The sequence below is a fragment of the Micromonas commoda genome, chromosome 11 (assembly GCF_000090985.2).
Source record: "Micromonas commoda chromosome 11, complete sequence".
Taxonomy (NCBI): domain Eukaryota; kingdom Viridiplantae; phylum Chlorophyta; class Mamiellophyceae; order Mamiellales; family Mamiellaceae; genus Micromonas; species Micromonas commoda.
This window is the reverse complement of record NC_013048.1, coordinates 229668-245119: the sequence shown is the minus strand read 5'-3', so window position 1 is coordinate 245119 and position 15452 is coordinate 229668. Positions and strand designations below refer to the sequence as shown.

The 15452-nt window shown below is 66.5% G+C and overlaps 9 protein-coding genes across 9 annotated transcripts; 5 read left to right on the top strand and 4 right to left on the bottom strand.

Moving 5' to 3' along the window:
- Positions 1–1971: 1971 nt before the first annotated feature.
- MICPUN_76700 (predicted protein) lies at positions 1972–2130 on the top strand (the record flags this gene model as incomplete). Its single annotated transcript, XM_002505103.1, has 1 exon — positions 1972–2130. A coding segment is annotated over one exon (159 nt), but the record flags the coding sequence as incomplete, so codon positions are not given.
- A 307-nt stretch (positions 2131–2437) lies between these two features.
- On the top strand, positions 2438–2941 carry MICPUN_62351 (predicted protein; the record flags this gene model as incomplete). The annotated part of the gene is made up of 1 exon (XM_002505102.1): positions 2438–2941. One exon carries the CDS (start codon positions 2438–2440, stop codon positions 2939–2941), a length of 504 nt encoding a protein of 167 aa, XP_002505148.1.
- Positions 2942–3043: 102 nt separating this feature from the next.
- Positions 3044–4405, bottom strand: MICPUN_62350 (predicted protein; the record flags this gene model as incomplete). The annotated part of the gene is made up of 1 exon (XM_002504789.1): positions 3044–4405. The coding sequence occupies one exon, from the start codon at positions 4403–4405 to the stop codon at positions 3044–3046; it is 1362 nt and encodes a 453-aa protein (XP_002504835.1).
- A 410-nt stretch (positions 4406–4815) lies between these two features.
- Positions 4816–5691, top strand: MICPUN_86515 (predicted protein; the record flags this gene model as incomplete). Its single annotated transcript, XM_002505101.1, has 3 exons — positions 4816–4858; positions 5065–5167; positions 5340–5691. The coding sequence occupies 3 exons, from the start codon at positions 4816–4818 to the stop codon at positions 5689–5691; spliced, it is 498 nt and encodes a 165-aa protein (XP_002505147.1).
- Positions 5692–5946: 255 nt separating this feature from the next.
- MICPUN_86134 (Drug/Metabolite transporter superfamily) lies at positions 5947–6912 on the bottom strand (the record flags this gene model as incomplete). Its single annotated transcript, XM_002504788.1, has 1 exon — positions 5947–6912. One exon carries the CDS (start codon positions 6910–6912, stop codon positions 5947–5949), a length of 966 nt encoding a protein of 321 aa, XP_002504834.1.
- Positions 6913–7221: 309 nt separating this feature from the next.
- On the top strand, positions 7222–8379 carry MICPUN_62347 (predicted protein; the record flags this gene model as incomplete). Its single annotated transcript, XM_002505100.1, has 1 exon — positions 7222–8379. One exon carries the CDS (start codon positions 7222–7224, stop codon positions 8377–8379), a length of 1158 nt encoding a protein of 385 aa, XP_002505146.1.
- Positions 8380–8501: 122 nt separating this feature from the next.
- On the bottom strand, positions 8502–11339 carry MICPUN_62346 (alanyl-tRNA synthetase; the record flags this gene model as incomplete). The annotated part of the gene is made up of 1 exon (XM_002504787.1): positions 8502–11339. The coding sequence occupies one exon, from the start codon at positions 11337–11339 to the stop codon at positions 8502–8504; it is 2838 nt and encodes a 945-aa protein (XP_002504833.1).
- Positions 11340–11661: 322 nt separating this feature from the next.
- Positions 11662–13266, bottom strand: MICPUN_106230 (predicted protein; the record flags this gene model as incomplete). Its single annotated transcript, XM_002504786.1, has 2 exons — positions 11662–12878; positions 13155–13266. The coding sequence occupies 2 exons, from the start codon at positions 13264–13266 to the stop codon at positions 11770–11772; spliced, it is 1221 nt and encodes a 406-aa protein (XP_002504832.1). The 3' UTR covers positions 11662–11769.
- A 641-nt stretch (positions 13267–13907) lies between these two features.
- On the top strand, positions 13908–15394 carry MICPUN_109123 (rvb1-like protein). The gene has a single exon (XM_002505099.1). It carries the CDS (start codon positions 14007–14009, stop codon positions 15270–15272), a length of 1266 nt encoding a protein of 421 aa, XP_002505145.1. The 5' UTR covers positions 13908–14006; the 3' UTR covers positions 15273–15394.
- The last annotated feature ends 58 nt before the right edge of the window (positions 15395–15452 follow it).

Sequence of the window (15452 nt, the reverse complement as noted above, 5' to 3'; positions counted from 1 at the left end):
GCGAAGCGAGGCGCGGCGCCGGTGGCGCTCTGGTTCGGGGGGAGCAAACCGCCCCCGTTCCACGGCGGCGTCGTCCAGGCGGAGGTGCTCGATACCGTCATCGCGCAGCAGAGGATGGTGGCCGCGGCGCACGTCGCGCCGAAGGTTCCGTTCATGCCACTCCTCGTGGGCGCCAAGGGACCGACGCACGTCAAGTTTGCCTCCGACTCGGACACCGAAGCAGGAGACGCGCCAAGGAGACGCGAGGACGACGAGAAGGAGGAGGAGCCGCACGAGGAGCCGCACGAGACGTCGAGCGGGTTCGAGGACCTGATCCGCCTGTTAGGATTCGACCTTAACCCGTCGCAACTCGCCGCGGGGGCCAAGTTCATCGTGGGAATGTATGATCCCGGGCGGGGGGACGCCGCGGCGGATGAGTTCTCGCATCCCCCGCTTCGCGGATCGCTGCAGCTGGTGCAGGGCCCGCCGGGGTGCGGCAAGACAAAGTTCGTCGCCGCCGCCGTGCACGCCGCGATGAGGGGCTCGGCGGAAAATTGGAACGGCAAGGTTCCGCGCGTGCTGGTGTGCGCGCCGTCGAATAAGGCCGTGACGGTGGCGCTCCGAGAGTACCTCGGGCGCGACGGCGTCGACGCCTTTGGGCAGTACCCGGTGTTGGTGGGAGCGGAAGACGCGCTCGCGCTGGTGTGCGGGGAGCGCGACGGGGATGACGGGTTAACGTCGAAGGTGATGGAACGATTCGTCTACCGCAGGACGTCCGTCCTGGCGTCGCGCATCTCGCGCGCGGCGAGAGGGGCTGGCGCGGCCAACACCGCATCCGCCCGCGCGCTGTCATCCGTCGTTCGCGCCGTGATTGACGAGCTGGACCATACGGCGCCGAGGTTTTTCAAGGCGTCTGCGCATTCTTCAAAGTCGCTGGAGTGGTACCTTTACCACGTCCGTAACACTTGCGTTGGCGAGGGCGCCGAAGGCGAGGAAGAGAAGAAAGGCGTGAGCCGCGAGGTGGCGTTGGGTCACGCGAGAGACGCGCTGAACGCCGCCTCGGGTCGCGGCGCCGCGTCAGACGCATACGCGTGCGAGGCGATCGCCAACGCCGAGCTCGTGTTTTCCACGCTCGCGAGCTCGGGCCAGGGCATCATGGCGCACATGCCTCCGCCCGACGCCCTCATCGTCGACGAAGCCGCGCAGGCGCTCGAGTCCGAGGTGATCATAGCCTTCGCCAGGGGGCCCAGGCGGTGCCTTCTGGTCGGCGACCCGGCGCAGCTGCCGGCGACGACGGCGTCGGAGCGTCTGAGACGCGCCGGGCACGACGTCTCGCTCATGCAGCGTCTGCTCAACGTCGCGGGAGCGGACGAGGAGCGACGAGAAGGACCGAAAGCGGCGGCGAGGGGGGCTTCCTCCTCCCGCGCCTCCCGCGGCGTCACCACCTCCTCCCGCGGCGTCACCGCCCCCGGGGGGCTGAGGGAATGGTACACGCTCCTCGACACCCAGTACCGGATGCACCCGGACATTTCAGCGTTTCCGTCGGCTCGGTTCTATGCCGGAGCGGTGAGAGACGCAGACACGGTAATAAGTCGGCGACTCGCGCGCGTCTTCCCGATGCCGGTGCCGAACGAGTGGCTCCGATCGCCCTTTCTGTTCGTGGACGTGGCGTCGGGCAGGGAGGAACGCGCGGGGACGGAGGGTACGAGTATCATGTCTGGACTCCCCGACGCGGGGGCTTCTCTCGCCAACGCCTCGGAGGCGGAGCTCGCCGCGGCGTTGGCCGTTTTGCTCCCGCGCGCGCTCGCGCCCAACGGGGACGTCGCGGCGGCTCGGCGCGACGGCACGTTCTGCGCGACGCCCAGCGCGATCATCGCGTTCTACGCCGAGCAGGTGCGTCGCATCCGCCGGGAGTACGACGACCGGGCGTCGCTGGTGAGCCGGGTCGCTTCAAACGACGGCGCGAGAGACGTCGGAACGGTTCATCGAACATCCCTTGGCGAACGCCCCGGGGTGCACTCCGTGGACAGCTTCCAGGGCTCCGAGGCGGACGTCGTGGTGCTCAGCGCCGTGCGCGCGAACGATCGCGGGGCTGTGGGTTTCCTGTCGGACGCGCGAAGGCTCAACGTGGCGCTGACCCGCGCTCGACAGCTGTGCGTCGTCCTCGGGAACGCTTCGACGCTCGCGAGGAGCGGCGGGGACCTCGGGGCGCTGGTGGAGGAGGCCAGGGGGCGCGGGGCGATGGTGGGGGAGGGGGAGGTGCGGGAGTGGCTCAACTCGTGGCCGAGGGGGGTGCAGGTGACCATCTCCGAGGGTCCATCCAAGGGTGGGAAGCGTCGGAGGGTGAGTTTTAGCAGTTGACACTTTTTCGTGAGAGTCTCGGCCACGAAAGTGGTGCATCGTAAGATTAGGCGGGCGGGTTCCAGTGTGAAGTGCGCTCCGGTCGCGGTCGCGTGGGATGGCGACGTCGACGTCGAGGGCGGCGGCGCTGTCGCTGATGCGTCGCATGCTCCGCGTCAGCCGCGGGTGGCGCGGCGAGGGTGGCGCGGACGAGGCGAGGTACATCGTGCAGGAGACGTCGCGCGTCTTTCGCGAGCGTAAAGATCTGCGCGACGCCGAGGTCATCGCCGGGGCTTTGGACGAAGGGGAGGGCCGGCTGCAGACGGCGCTGCACTACGGGATAGCGTATCCGCGAATGACGCACACGCCCCTCGCCGGTGGGGGCGACGTCAAGAACGTTCTGCCCCCGGCGGAGGCGGGGGGTTCGTCCTGGGCGTCGCACGTCGGCGAAAAAGGCGTGAGCGACGCGGCGAGGAACATCGCGGCGCACGCGGCGCCGGTGAATCCGCGCGCCAACGCGGCGAGGGAGGCGGCTCGGGCGAAGAGGCTCGCGATGATGAAGGCGACGGCGACGGCGACGGCGGAGGCCAGGACGGCGGACGACGAGGACGCAACCGGCTAGAAGCTAATCGTTCGCCAACCCTACACTAAGCTATAGTCTCACCGGTGCCGACGCGGCGCCATCATCATAAGTCACCCTCCTCCACTCGTCGCACACACAGCGTCACGTCCCGGGGCGAAACACGGAGCGAACGCCGTAGTTCTTCGTCTCCCTGTAGTTGCTCCTGGCGTACAGAAACTGCAGCACCGGCCGCGTCGTGTCGCCGCTGCGGTTACCCATCCCCCGATGCATCGTCCGGTAATCGTACGCGACGAATCCGCCTTTATTCGCGATGCCGTCGACGCACCCCCGCAACACTTCAGCCGCGGCGCCGAACCCGATGAGCCCGTCCGTCACGTGGGACCCCGCCCAGAACTGCGTGAACCCGACGGTCGCGTCCAGGTCGATCAGCGGGCAAAACACGCACACCGCGTACGGCGGCGACGCTCCGAGCCCGGTAAAATCGGCTCGAGCTTCGCCGGCGAGATGCCTGCCGTCGCAGTGCCAGTCCTGCGCCGGGGCGCCTGGTTTGGAGTACACGACGGAGACGTCGCACCACCACGCGTTCGAACGATGGCGACGGGGGGGTTCGTCCTGGGCGTCGCATCGTGCGGTCCCGCTTTCGATCGACGCATGTGCATCGTCGTCGGCACTTTTATCGTTTTTCCCGAGTATCGGTTCGACGAGCGTCGGGACCCACGGCGCGCGCGTCGCGAAGTCTCGGACGAACGCCGCGTCCGTCCTCGCCTCCGTGCTCTCGTCGGCATCCCACTCGGGCTTCGGGAAGAGCAAGTCGAACCTGCGCCCGCCCCTGCTGCCCATCTCCCGAAAGGCGAAGACGTCTTCGCCGACGCGGATGGCGGGGTGGTTGGCGTGGAGCGCCTTCTCCGCGGATGCGACCCGGCGCGCTGCGACGGCGACGAGGCGCGCGAGGTCGTCCGGGTCGACCGCGGACGCGGCGGACGCGGCGAGGCCCGTGCGGAGGAACATCTGCACGGGGCTCTCGCGGGGTTCGCCCCCCGCGGCGTCCCGCCCGAACGCGCCGGGTCCCCGCCCGTCTCCGTCGTCGCGCGCCTCGTCGCGAGACGCGCGCGCCACCGCCGCCGCCGAGATGTCGACGTCGGCGAGGGTCAGGTCCATGAAAGGGACGTGGCACGGCGCGCTGACCAACACCTCGCACTCCTCCACGACATCGTGCGCGACACCCTCGACGCGATACGCCACCTGGCTCTCGTCGCCGCTCGACGCCAGGCACGACGCCGTCGCCTCCATCACCCACGCGTCGTCGTCACTTTTCCCATCGTCGCGGGCTCTCCTGTGCGCGTGCCATCGAAGGTCGCGGTCCGGCCATCTCACGCGGTCGAACACCTCCCGCTGCAGATCCTCGTACCGCACGCCATCCTTCGGGGTGATGCTGACGCACACGCCGACCCGCGACCGGTCGCCGGCCCACAGGTCCTCCACCGAGCACGGCTCGTGGGCCATCCCACGCGCGGCGTGGAGAGGACTGGGGTCGCGGCTGGGTGCCGTCTGATTTTATTTCGATTTTCCCCGCACAGTCGAGCAGTGAGGAAAACGCGCAGAACCTGTCGCTAATTTGTTAACCCTGAATAGACCGCCGCAACGTACCGACCCGACGTCCGCTCAAATTTGCGGCTCGCGACGTCGTCGAGAGGACGTCGGGCGTCCTTCAATCTTCTCTCTTTCACGAACGACTCACTCGTCACCGCGCCGTGAAGTGATTCCACGCTTCGCCGAGCAGTGCCTGACGCGAGAGAGAGCGACACAGGTCGCCTCCGGTGCATCGCGAGCGAACAGCGTCGAGTCGAGGCGCACACGGCGACGTGGTTAGACCCGCGGCCGCCTAGCGAGAAAAGCACGCCGGGGAAGAAATAATGTCGGACCAGGCGGTGCTGCTGCTCAGGAAGCAGCTCAAGGGTGAGCGCCCGCGCGGCCTTCATCGACCTCTTCATACGTCGAGGGACCACTCGCTATCAGATCCACCGGTTTACACGGGGCAAAAAAACCCGCGGGAACCCACACCGGCGACGTCCTTCACTCTCCCTCGACGCCCAGTCTTTCCTCGTCCTCGGGCCCCTCCCTCGACTCTGACGTGCCAACCCATCCCGCGCCCGCCGCCGCAGAGCTTAGCAGGAACCCCATCGAGGGCTTCTCGGCGGGTCTCATCGACGATTCCAACGTCTTCGAGTGGGAGATCATGATCATGGGTCCCCCCGACACCATGTAGTAAGTGCCCCGCCTTCGCCGCGAACCGCCTCGCGCAACGAACGAGGAACCTTTGAAAACACCGCCCGCCCAACGAGACCCGGCTCAACAGCTGTGTTTTACCCCAGACTCGACTCGTCGCCGCCGCCGCTGACCGACGCGTCCCGATCGTCTCCACCCCTAATTCCATCAGCGAGGGCGGGTTCTTCAGGGCCAACATGGTGTTCCCCAAGGACTACCCCAACAATCCCCCGTCGGTGCGGTTCGTGAGCGAGATGTGGCACCCCAACGTGTACAACGACGGCAAGGTTTGCATCTCCATCCTGCACTCCCCGGGCGACGACCCCTTGGGGTACGAGCAGGCGAACGAGCGGTGGAGCCCGGTGCAGACGGTGGAGACCATCATGCTGTCCATCATCAGTATGCTCTCGTCGCCCAACGACGAGTCCCCGGCCAACATCGACGCTGCCAAGCAGTTCAGGGAGGACCTGCCGGGGTTTCGGAAGAAGGTTTCGCAGTGCGTGCGCAAGAGCCAGGAGATGTGACGAAGCTCTGGCGACGGCGGTCGAGAAGGCACTCCAGAGGAGAGAGATTGGAGGGAGGAACGAAGGGACGATCACGAGGCGGTGATGGCGGGTATGGTAATCCGACGACGCGTCCGCGACATGAAACAGCGACGGCACGGCACGACTAGATATCCACGCGTAATAGAGAGCATCCGTTGCGTCACGACGACTGATGAAATTTGGACTCATCTTCGAAGTCTAATGAGGTAAAATACAACACGCGCCTCCGCCCCGTCACCGCACCAGCTTGACGTAGGCGTAGGACACCGACCCCGCAAACCCGAGCAGGATCCCCAGAAAGTTCAACGGATCGAACGCCACGCCCCCGAACGTGTGGTAACCCACCAGTATCACCACCACGTCTTTAAGGTTCCCGCAAATCGTCTGCGTCAGCGCCGAGTTTAGGCTCGTGTTGAGGAAGATGGCGTAGTTCAGACTGAACGCCAGGACGCACGACGCCATCAGCACGCTCTGGAAGTCCGGGTCGTACAGGTGCCCGTAGTTGTGCAGACTCTGCAGCTCCCCGGTGAGCAGCGTCATCGTCGTCAGCGCCGGGAGCGACATCATCCCGTTGCACCACATCATGCCAAACGAATTCAACCCGCTGGTCCGACCGTACCGCGCTATGCACGCCAGGTACGCCGCCGTCGCCGCGTTGTTCGCGAACACGTACGCGTACCCCGTAACGCTAAACTCCAGGTCGTGGAGTCCCGCCACGAACGCCCCGAGGACCATCAGGCCCACCGCCCGGACCACCACCGCGGGCTGCGACGTCCCGGCGAGGAAATACTCCGCCCCCATCGTGAACGCCGCGGTGGTCCGTCGCAGCGTCGTGTACATCGGCAGGGAGACGCCGCGAACGGACGCCATCGACAGAAGCATGTACACCATGTACGCGGCCGATAAGGGGGCGACGCGGCGGAACATCTTCTGCGTGGGGAACCCCGACTTGGCGTCGATGCAGTCGCGCGGAATCAGCGCGACGTCGTCGGTAAATCGGACCCAACCGAGCTTCCGAAACGCGTACAGAAGGACGTTGGAGCACGCCAGTTGCGCGAGCGTGATGACGTTGGCGTTTGGAAACTTGTACGAGGACAGCGCCGCCTTGTTGAAGAAGAGCAGCGCCACCGCGAGGGCCATGTAGCACAGCGCCACCAAACCGCAGTACAGCTTACCCGGGCGCCCCGGGTGGTTGAGCATCCCCCTGGGCGAGTGTTTCGTGTCCGAGCCCATCGCGCTCGCCCACCCCGCCCCCCAACCTCTCTCTCCAGCACCCGAGAACGACCCCACCGATCGTGGCCCCTAGCTCGTCCTCCGAGATCACCGGGTCCACCCCCCGCGGCCCGCGTGCCCGCAAATTATTCTGATTTCTGGAGCCAGGTTGCTGGGGTTAACATTATTCATCCCCCCCCTGGACCCAACTCTCGGCAACACTCGAGCGCGCGCCGCCGTGAGGACCGACCTCCTCCCTCCGCGCCTCAACACCCTCAAAACATCGCCCCCGTCGCGATGTGGTCATCGCTCGCGGCGTGCCGGGCCCTCGCGGGGCCCCCGATGCGCGCTAAACCCGCAATCCCGCGTCTCCCCACCCGTCATCATCGCGTCGGCGGTGCGCGCCCGGGGCTTCTCGGCGCCGACGCGTCGTCGTGGGTGGCGCGGGGGTGGGTCAACGAGTACGGCGACGAGTACGAAGACATCGACGAGGACGACGACCTCGACGTTCGCCGACGGGGCGGGCCTCGCGTGGGAAGGACCGGCGTGCCCCCGCGCCGAGGCGCCCGCCCGCCGCCGCCGGGTATGCCCCGAGCGCAACCGCCGCGCCAACGCGCTTCGTCGTCCGACGAGGCTCGGCGCGACGACGACGACGACGACGAAGGCTCTCGGGTCGTGATGGAGACGGTTCAGTGCCGCTCGGAGCAGGAGATCGGGCGCGTCATCGGCCGCGGCGGATCCACCGTCGAGCGCATCCAGGCGGAGACGGGCACGAAGATCCAGGTCGACTCCAGGACCCTCTGCGTCGACATCAAGGGCTACCCGAGCGACGTCCGCGAGGCCGTGAGAATCGTCACGCTCGTCACCCAAGAAGGGTTCGGCGGATCCGTGGAGAGGGTGCCGTGCACCGGGTCGGAGGGTGCCGTCATCGGCCCCAAGGGCGCTCGCATCCGCGCAATCGCGAAGGAGACGCGAGCGAGGCTGGAGGTTCAAGTCTCCGACGACGGCGACGGTTCTTCCGAGTGCGTCATCCGTGGGTCCCCGCCCGAGGTGGCCGCCGCCGCGGCATGGGTCCGCGAACTCGTCGCCATGGACCGCGACGACCGCGACGCAGCCGCGAGACGCGGGGGGAACGACCGCGGGGGTTGGCACAAACCGTACTACAATGACGACGGGTACGATGAGTACGCGGATCTCGAATCGCCGGCGTGGGACGAGGGGCGTGGTCGAGGCGGCGTTCGCGACTGGGACTCGTACACCCGACCGATGCGAAACCCGCCGCTGCCGTTCGGGTACGACGAAAGTGGGGAGCGGACGACGCGGGACGGACGGGTGAAGAGGCGGGAGTCGTCGACGACTTCGGGAGCCGGGGGGGCGCGGGGGGGGCGGGGCGGGGGTAGGGGGGGCGGTCGAGGGGGAAGGGGCGCGGGGCGCGCGCGGGGGCGCGAGGGGTGACGTGACGGTCCCTAGCTAGCGGCGTGAGGGGCGCGAGAAGGTCGCCGCGCGAGTCGTCTCGTCATGCGTTTTTCATCAACAACAATCGAGCGCCGCTCGCGGTGAGCGTTTGCGTCGCGAGTTTAGAGTCCGGCGAAAGCCTTGGCCGCGTCGACGGCCGCGGGCAGGCCGTCCACGTCGGAACCCTGACCCTGCGCCACCCCGCCCTTCCCGCCGCCGCCCTTGCCTCCGATGGGTCCGCAGCACGCCGCGAGCCAGCCCTTCACGTCGAGGCTCACGCCCTCGGGGACGGACACGTAGCACATAGCCTTGCCCTTAATCGGGTCCTTCGAGAAGAGCGCGCACGCCACGCCCTGCTTGAACGCGACCGCCGCCGCATCCTTGAGCGCCGCCGGGTCGGTGAAATCCCCAAGCTGCGCGACAAAGACGGACGCGCCCGCCGCCTTCGCCTCCGTCGTTCGCTCCTCCACGGCGGCGATGGCGTTAGCCTTGGCCGCCGCCGCCGCCTCCTTCATGGCCGCGGCGATGCGCTTGGTGTGCTTCGCCATGGCGTCGCGGATCTCCGCGCGCTGCACGGCCGGCATCACGGAGGTGTCGACGGTGCCCTTGAGCGCGGCCATCGCCTTCTCGAGCTCGGCGCCGGAGAGGGCGTCGCAGGCGGCGACCTGCGCGGCGAGGTCAGCCGCCGTCTTCATCGCCGCCGCCGCCGCGCCCTTGGTGGCTCCCACGATGCGGCGGACGCCCTTGGCGATGCCCTCCTCGGAGAGGAGGACGAAATCGGCGGCGTCGGAGGTGTTCGCGAGGTGGGTGCCTCCGCAGAACTCGATGGAGTATCCCTTCCAGTCCTCCGAAGCGGGCGCGCCGAGGAGGTCGTCGATGGACGGGCCGACGGAGACGACGCGAACGGGATCGGGATAAACCTCGCCAAACACCGCCCTCAGGCCGGAGATCTCCTTGGCCTTTGCGAGCGCAACCTCGCGGGTGTGCACGGCGAGCTTGGCGTTCACCTGATCGCGGACGAGCGCCTCCACCTTCTCGATCTCATCCGGGGTCATCGCCTTGGAGTGGCTGAAATCGAAGCGGAGCTTCTCGTCGTCCACCAGGGATCCCTTCTGGTCGACGGAGTCGCCGAGTACCCGGCGGAGGGCGTAGTTGAGGCAGTGGGTCATGGTGTGGTTGGGCATGATGTTCGCGCGGCGGTCGTAGTCCACGAGGCAACGCACGGCGTCGCCGACGGCCACCGCGCCGTCCACGGAATCGCAGCTGTGAAGCACAAATCCGGCGGCAACCTTGGTATCCTCCACCGTCGCGGACGCGGACCCGGACTTGATGACGCCGACGTCGCACACCTGACCGCCGGACTCGGCGTAGAACGAGGTCTTATCGAGCACCAGGCCGATGGGACCCTCGACGTTCTCGGTGGATTCGACAAAGCCGTCGAGGGTGAGAATCGCCTTCACCGTCGCCTCTGGGACGCTGCCCGCGGCGTACTTGTGCGAGTCGTCGGTGAGCGGAACTCCGTTGTTCGCGAGCCACGCGGTGGCCTCCGCCTCGAACAGCAGCTGGCGCCCGCCGCCCTTCTTACCGGCGGCGCGGGATTTCTCCTGCGCCTCCTTGAAGGCCTCCTCGAAGCCGGCGTTGTCTACCTTCATGCCGTTCTCTTCGCACATAATCTCGACGAGGTCCACGGGGAACCCGAAGGATTCCCACAGGAGGAACGCCTCGGCGCCGGACACGGTGTCGCGCCCCTCCTCCTTAGCCTTGGCGGCGATCTTCTTGAACTGCTCGACTCCCTTGAGCAGCGTGCGGCCGAAGGATTCCTCCTCCTCGGCGATGATCTCCGTCACGCGTTTTTCCTCCTTGACAATCTCCGGGAATACGTCCCCGAAGAGTTGCACGACCGTCTTGACGAGCGTCGCGAAGAAGCCCTGCTTGGCGCCCAGCTTCTCGCGCCCGAACCGCACCGCGCGCCTGAGCACGCGCCTGAGCACGTAGTTCCGCCCGTCGCTCCCCGGCGCCGCGCCGTCGGCGATGGCGAAGGTCAAAGTGCGAACGTGGTCGGCGACGACTCGGTACGCCATGTCCTTCTCGCCGACGTCCTCGGCGCCGAGCTTACCGGCGTAGGGCTCCGCGCCGGTGACGGCCTGGATGGCGTCAAAGATGGGCATGAACACGTCGGTGTCGTAGTTGGACATCTTACCCTGGAGGATGGACGCGAGCCGCTCGAAGCCCATGCCGGTGTCGACGTGCTTCGCCGGGAGGGGCTTGAGGACGCCGCCCTCCTCGCGGTTGAACTGGATGAAGACGACGTTCCAGATCTCGAGGCAGTTGGGATCGTCCATGTTGACGAGGTCGCTCGCGTCGCGGCCGCCGATGCGGTCGTAGTGGATCTCGGTGCACGGACCGCACGGGCCGACGTCTCCCATCTCCCAGAAGTTGTCCTTGCAGTCAAACGGGAGCACCTTGTGCGGGGGGAGGTACTTGAGCCAGATCTCCTTGGCCTCGTCGTCGGGGGGAAGGCCTTGCGCGGGATCACCGCCAAAGTACGTGGCGTAGAGCCTGTCCTCGGGGAGCATGTACACCTTCGTGAGGAGCTCCCACGCCCACCCGATGGCCTCCTCCTTGAAAAAGTCGCCGAAGGACCAGTTCCCGAGCATCTCGAAGAAGGTGTGGTGGTAGGTGTCCTTGCCGACGTCGTCGAGGTCGTTGTGCTTGCCGCCCGCGCGGATGCACTTCTGGGTGTCGGTGGCGCGCTTGAGCTTCGCGAGCGGGCCCTTCGGGTCGGCGGTGCCCAGGAAGCAGGGCTTGAACTGGTTCATTCCCGCGTTGGCGAAGAGGAGGGTTGGGTCATCGTGGGGGACCACGGGAGAGGACGGCACGACGGTGTGCTCCTTGCCCTCGAAGAAATCCAGGAAGGTCTGCCGGATCCTCTGGGCGGGCCACTCCTTCATGGGGTCCATGGCTGGAGTGTCGACAAGTGGGTCTCGGGACACGGCCGTGTCTCCGGTTCTGGCCGACGTTTCACGAGGAGGCGGCGATCGGCTACCGGTGGCCGGAGAGTTCTCACCAGTGGATCAGACTGCGCGGGACCCGCGCGGACGCCGCGTGAGAAAAACGCGTGCATCTCAGACTGGTGCGCATACGAAATGCGTGGAGCCAAATCCGGGGTTTAGGGCTTGGGTTTGGAAAATCTCGTTTCACATTTTTCTGGCCAACTTTTCGTTCGGAGGAAAAGTTCGTCTCTCGGCCGGACGGGACAGGCGCGTTTGTGAGGGAGGGGTCGATTGCGAAAATAACGATCCGTTTACATCCCGGGGGCCACATCCTCCGCACCCCCGCGCAAAAATTAGCCAGCCACCGAAAGAAACCGCCTCCACGCGTCGTCGACAATCAGAGGTGGTACTCCTCCGGCACAACCTCCAGCCATCCGTCCGGCCCCTCCACCTTGCCGGACTGGATGCCGGTGAGCTCGTCGTACATCTCCTGCGCCACGGGCCCGGTCTTGCCCCCCTGGAACTGCGTCTTCTCGCCCTTGACGGTGATGGACCCGACGGGCACGACGACGACCGCGGTGCCGCAGCAGAAGCACTCGTCCGCCTCGAGCACCTCCTCCACGGAGACGTTCCGCTCCTCAACCGTGAACCCCTTCGCCCTCGCGATGTCGATGATGGACTTGCGGGTGATGCCGGGGAGGATGCTGCCGCCCAGCGCGGGGGTGGCGATCGTCTTGCCCTTGACGCAGAAAAAGTTGCACGAGGACACCTCCTCGATGTACTTGTTCTCGACGGCGTCGAGATAGATGACGTCGGAGAAACCCGCCTTTTTCGCCGCGAGCTGAACCTTCAGGACGGGGGAGTAGTTCCCGATGCACTTGGTGCTGCCGGTGCCGCCGGGCGCCGCCCTGTGGTAGGTCTCCTCGACGGTCAGGTCGATGGGCGCCATCTTGCCCCCCTTGAAGTAGGAAGCCACCGGCGAGCAGTAGATGAGGAACGTGTACGAGGGCGCGGGGCCGAGACCCAGGATGGGACCGGAGCCGATGAGGAGCGGGCGGAGGTAGAGGGATCCCTTGCCCTCGGGGGGCACCCACTCGCGGTTGGCGCTCACGCACTTCTTGACCGCGTCGATGAAGACGTCGGCGGGGACCGGGGGCATGGACATGCGACCGGCGCCCTCGGCGAAGCGAGCCGCATTTTGATCCGGGCGAAAGACGACGACGTCGTCGCTACCCGCCGTGCGAAAAGCCTTCATGCCCTCGAAGATGCCCTGGCCGTAGTTGAGCACCGCGGCGGAGGGGTGCATGGAGAGGTTACCGTACGGGACGACCGTACCCTTGGTCCACTCGCCGTCGATGGCGCACTCGGTGCGGTACATGAAGGACGTCTCCACGAGACCGAACCCGAGGTTGTCCCAGTCGAAGTCCTGCTTGGGGGTGCCGCCAGAGGGCTTGGCCGGGGTGGACACAGCGGCGACGCGGAGGGTGGAGCGCTTGCCGCCGCCGCCTGCGTGGTGGGGATGGGAACGACCCGTGTGGGGGACGGAGGTCAGGGTTCACGAACGGTTCGCGCGGACGCGATCGTGGACGGGGCGGGACGATCGAGGCGGCGAGCGCGATTTCATTCGCGCTCCCGGCTTCCCCGCCGTGGGACGCCGCGGGAGCGCTCGGGCGTCGGATGGGGGCGGGGGCCGGGGCGACGCGGTTGAGCGCTTCGATTGGGGCGAAACCGAACGTGCGCGGGTTCGACGCGCGCGAGGGTGGGCGCGGCGCGATCGCGTACCTCGCTTGGGGGCGGCGAGCGGCTTGGAGCGGAGCGGAGATCCCGCGCGCGCCCTCAGGGAGGAGGAGACGCCCGCGGGGGCGGCAGCCGCCGGGGTGGCGTAGGTGGCCATCGTTGCTGTCGAGGGCGTGCGGCGAGGCGAACGGTGCGGCGCGCGAGGAACGTTTCCGGTTCGTGCGGCGAGCGAGCGAGCGGGAACGGTGCGCTCGACGGTGCCTGTGCGTGTGTGGCGCGCCGAGCCCGCGCCGGCGCAACGCAACGCTTGGGGAGATAAAACTCTTCAGGCGACGGACGTGCACCACGTACGGCGCGGATCGAACGCTTCGCGCGGCTTTGAAGATCCCACGGTTTCAAACCGCGCGGGATATTTTTTGACCGATCGGACGCGAACTTCGCTTTCGAGCGACCGATCAAAACGCCGCGGTCCGTCGACTCGCGATCGGACCAAACGCAGTCCCTTTTCTTTTTCTCTTCCACTCCTCTTCTTCGCGCTCGAAATCATCGTCGTCGTGGGGAGACAGAATCGGCGGCACGTGGTGCGCGAGCGGCGTCTCGGGATCTGAAGCGCGCGCAAAACGTCACGATGAAGATCGAGGAGGTCCAGTCGACGACCAAGAAGCAGCGCGTGGCCACGCACACCCACATCAAGGTGAGCCCGGCGACGATCGCGAGCGCGATCGGAACCTCAGATCCCCGAACAGGCACCCTAATAATTGACTTTGACCTTTTGCGCATCGACCCGGATCGATCGACCACCCGACGCGTAAAACGCGCGCACGTCTGACCGCTCCGACCGCCCCCATTTTCCAACGACAGGGTCTCGGCCTCAAGGATGACGGCGAGGCGCTCGACATGAGCGCTGGATGGGTGGGCCAGGAGCAGGCGCGGGAGGCGTGCGGGGTGGTGGTCGACATGATCCGCCAGAAGAAGATGGCTGGCCGCGCCCTGCTCATGGCGGGCGCGCCCGGAACCGGCAAGACCGCGCTCGCGCTCGGCATCGCGCAGGAGCTCGGATCTAAGGTTCCGTTCTGCCCCATGGTCGGCAGCGAGGTGTACTCCTCCGAGGTGAAGAAGACCGAGATCCTCATGGAGAACTTTCGCAGGGCGATTGGCCTCCGCATCAAGGAGAACAAGGAGGTGTACGAGGGCGAGGTCACCGAACTCACCCCGGAGGAGACCGAGAGCACGAGCGGCGGCTACGGCAAGGTCATCTCGCACGTCGTCATCGGCCTCAAGACCGTTCGCGGCACCAAGCAACTCAAGCTCGACCCGACCATCTACGACGCCATGCAGAAGGAGGGCGTGCAGGTGGGCGACGTCATCTACATCGAGGCCAACTCGGGTTCCGTCAAGCGCGTGGGGCGATGCGACGCCTACGCCACCGAGTTCGACCTCGAGGCCGAGGAGTACGTCCCGTTGCCCAAGGGTGACGTTCACAAGAAGAAGGAGATTGTCCAGGACGTGACCCTGCACGACCTCGACTCGGCAAACGCCAAACCCCAGGGTGGCCAGGACATCATGAGCGTGATGGGCGCCATGATGAAGTCGAAGAAGACGGAGATCACCGAGAAGCTGAGGCAAGAGATCAACAAGGTGGTGAACCGGTACATCGACACCGGAGTCGCCGAGCTCGTCCCCGGCGTCCTCTTCATCGACGAGGTTCACATGCTGGACATCGAGTGCTTCACGTACCTGAACCGCGCGCTGGAATCCTCCCTCGCGCCCATCGTCATCTTCGCCACCAACCGCGGCATCTGCGAGATCAAGGGCACGGATATGTCCGCGCCGCACGGCGTTCCCGTCGATCTTCTGGACCGTCTGGTCATCATCCGGACGCTTCCGTACGCGGCGGAGGAGATGGTGAAGATTCTCGCGGTGCGAGCCGCCGTCGAGGGACTTCGCGTGGATGAGGAATCGCTCGCTCGGCTCGGCGAGATCGGCGACGCGACGTCTCTGAGGCACGCGGTGCAGCTGCTGACGCCCGCGGCGGTGATGGCGAAGACCAACGGACGGGAGGAGATCGTCTTGGGCGACCTCGAGGAGGTGGGCGATCTCTTCCTGGACGCGAAGGCATCCGCGAAGCTCCTCACCGAGCAGGCGGACAAGTACCTCTCCTGAGCGTGCGTGCGGACGTTCATTCTCGGGGTTTGGACGCGCGGCGGGCGTGTCGTCGAGTGCTTACGATGCATGCTCCGTGTGCTTCATTGACATGATATAAATCGAGACTAAGTTACGAGTATAATAACTGAGCTTCACCAACCAACCGACGCTGAATAAATAACTGAAACCTTGGTGCTG

Coding starts and splice junctions, on each gene's coding strand:
- MICPUN_109123 (XM_002505099.1), top strand. CDS start 14,007: ATGAGCGCTGGATGGGTGGGCCAGGAGCAGGCGCGGGAGGCGTGCGGG.